At 35.4% G+C, this 2,926-nt stretch overlaps 1 protein-coding gene across 1 annotated transcript; it reads right to left on the bottom strand.

Moving 5' to 3' along the window:
- Positions 1–540: 540 nt before the first annotated feature.
- Positions 541–2,572, bottom strand: LOC134274307 (tripartite motif-containing protein 3-like). Its single transcript, XM_062756574.1, has 2 exons — positions 2,542–2,572; positions 541–2,388 (listed from the first exon to the last, which is right to left on the bottom strand). The coding sequence occupies exon 2, from the start codon at positions 2,379–2,381 to the stop codon at positions 723–725; it is 1,659 nt and encodes a 552-aa protein (XP_062612558.1). The 5' UTR covers positions 2,382–2,388; positions 2,542–2,572; the 3' UTR covers positions 541–722.
- Positions 2,573–2,926: the final 354 nt, after the last annotated feature.

The raw sequence follows: 2,926 nt of genomic DNA, 5'->3' as shown, positions 1-2,926 counted from the left end.
AATATGATGAATTATGCCTTTGCTATTCTTGAGTAGAAGATTTTTAAAGAATTTTCCTATATATTTCTATGTAAAACTTTGGTCGGTCATTTTGGCCCTGCCCTACCCCCGGGGGTCATGATTTGAACAGACTTTAATCTAAACTACTTGAGGATGTTACCCCATATAGGATTAGAGATATTAAAATTAGTTGTTGATTATTCAGGCATATAGAGATTACTAGAATATTTAGAGTCTATTTTTTACCCTTTGATAAGAATGGTCAGTATTAGATTGATTCAGCATTCATAAGACTAATAAAATTGTATCCACACAGGTAATTGCATCGTCTCAAGCCAGGAGTCTGCATATATAGCTCTCTCCAGATGGGAGAGGAGCGTACATTTTTGCCATGGTTTGCGATGATGAGGTAATTGTTGATTACATAAAGCTGCTACATTTTCTACACTGAAAGAAAACGATTGCTTTATTAAATTTAATGATCAGTAAATGATCTGATTATTAATAAAAGATAAAACATATAATAAATTTAAGGTCCCTATTTTCAAAAGTTTTTAAATAAAACCATTTTACACATTCATATTTTGTTATAAACAGTTTGTACATTCAAAATTGTATATATATTGTCACACACTTCGTATCATATTCTACTAAAATACCCATTTCTCATTTTAATGAAAAAAATTCATAGTTGACTTTTATGTATATATTAGATATTTATTTTACTCCATGTACTGGATCACTTTTACATCACCTGAATGAAAACACCCTACCCACAACCTCCCCTTACTGTCCACACTCAGTCCAGCAGGACTCTGAAGTCCACAATTGTCTATACATTTTAGAAACTGTCCATTCTGATCTAAGATATGAAGACAGTCATTATTAAGATCAGTTATTATGATCTGATTAAGTGAGTCTGTACTAATGTACACAGGTCGGAATGGATTATTCCTCCTGGCTGGTGTACCATCATAACGGAATCGGACTCTTCCTGTCTTGTCCATCACTATCACTATATTGGCATTCAAATCAGCAGCACAAATGTCCCCATTATTACTCTCCTTCATAAGAACTCCACCATTCCCACCTTTAAATATATTTTGTCCACGGTCATCTTTATCTATTTCTTGTGTTGCTGTTTGTCCCTGATAGCGGACTATTTTATAACGACTTCCATCAGCAGTACGCAAAGAAACTAGTACGTCTCCTGATCTAGTACAACACAGTCCCATTGGATGCCATCCCAGAGGTAGAGTAATCAGTGTCTCTATCCTCCCCTGTCTGATGATGTTCACTGTTTTACTTTTCATAAAACTGTTTATCAGTTCTCCCTGACTGGTCACTGAAATATCACCTGGATAAGGTTCACATTTGGTGATGATCTTCTCCTTCATAGATCCACGTATGTCAATACGTCTTATGAACTTGTCTTGACCACAAGCCCAAGCTTCATCGCCTTCAATACAGATAATGGGACCTAAAGGCTTTAATCCAGTACGAATGGTAGCAATAACTTTAGCATTCTCCAATAATTTTCTCACAGATAAAATGGAGACTTCATCTGTCAGACTGGATAGTGATGTCTGTGTAATAGTAGCCTTGTATTCTCCTAATTCTATGCTGAGTTCTCTCCCCTGGACTGTGTTGCTATTTAGGGAAGGAATCTTCACATCAACATCTGTTGGAATGTCTCTGAAATCCTTTAATTCTGATTTGTGGCTTGTAACATCAGACACTTTATTGGACTTCAGGATTTTATTGTTTTCGTTTATTATGAATTCTAATTTTGACCCTGAATCCTGAAGCCTGGACTGATGGGATCTGAGAGCTGTGAGTCTTCTCTCCTTCATTTTACTAATGGTTGATTGTAGTGTGTCAAATATGTTGTCTACTTCTTTATGCCAGGTTTTTCTCAGATTTTCTCCCTCTCTCTCCATTGTTTTAAATTTTTCAATCATATTAGATATCTTCTGATCAATGTCTGCTCCACTTAGAGTGAATCTTGAAATAAAATTCTCTATTTCTTCTGTTTCTTTTTTGATTTCTTCTTTCATCTGTTGTACCACCTCTGACATATCTATGACAGCATGACCCCTGTGGGGACCTGTTAGACATCTGAAGCAGACGGGGACACCACACTGTTGGCAATGTCCTTCATATTTCTGGTTTGGATGAGAAGCACATGAGGAGAATACGAGCCGTTCTCTTCTGTCTTTAAAAGGAACAATGTCATGTGTTTCAGACTTCAGACTTTCTACATGTTTATTTATACAGCCTCCACACAAACTGACCTGGCAGCTGTTACAGAATTGCTGGGTGGGGTTGTCACAAAGATCACACGTGATCACGTCCTGTGCCCAAGTAGAAGAAGACGCCATTTTCCCCCTGAAAGATATAATCTGAAGACTTAATTAAAAATATTCCTGTAGGCCTACTTGTAACATTGAAAATCTTCACCCCAAGAAAGCTTTGCCAAATGTGGCACATACCCCGTAGTCTAAATGCATACACTATCAACATTTTATTGATGATAATTACCTGCAGCTTTTTGTACTTCTCGTCCAAGCAGTTCCCGGAAATTTAACTTTCGGTTTTACAAGTTTTGGGGCGTAAAAAAATCAAAGTGCTGAAAGTACTAAATCGAGGTGACGTCTTCTTAGCTCCATCATTTTTAAAGTTTTCATTTATTGAATTAGTTTTATCAAAGTTGTTTCATTTCTTGTTTAGTTTATTTACATAAAATACACTACATATGTAAACATTTTCTCTTCTCATCTTTCCAAATTTTCAGAGCCTTGGAAAAGTGACAAATATATTATTTAACATTCTCTTCAATATTATTATTAAAATTCTTCTTATTATTTCTCTTTTTAATTTAATGTGTATTTATTGACAAACATGAACTTAATAAATGAAAACAAAG

The sequence above is a fragment of the Saccostrea cucullata genome, unplaced genomic scaffold, assembly GCF_032062105.1.
Source record: "Saccostrea cucullata isolate Sc308-1 unplaced genomic scaffold, CSIRO_AGI_Scuc_v1 ctg553, whole genome shotgun sequence".
Classification (NCBI taxonomy): domain Eukaryota; kingdom Metazoa; phylum Mollusca; class Bivalvia; order Ostreida; family Ostreidae; genus Saccostrea; species Saccostrea cuccullata.
The sequence above is the reverse complement of the archived record's forward strand: the minus strand, read 5'-3'. Positions and strand labels throughout refer to the sequence as shown.

Bases quoted from the DNA above. Each gene is read 5' to 3' on its own strand.
- LOC134274307 (XM_062756574.1), bottom strand. From the start codon at position 2,381: ATGGCGTCTTCTTCTACTTGGGCACAGGACGTGATCACGTGTGATCTT.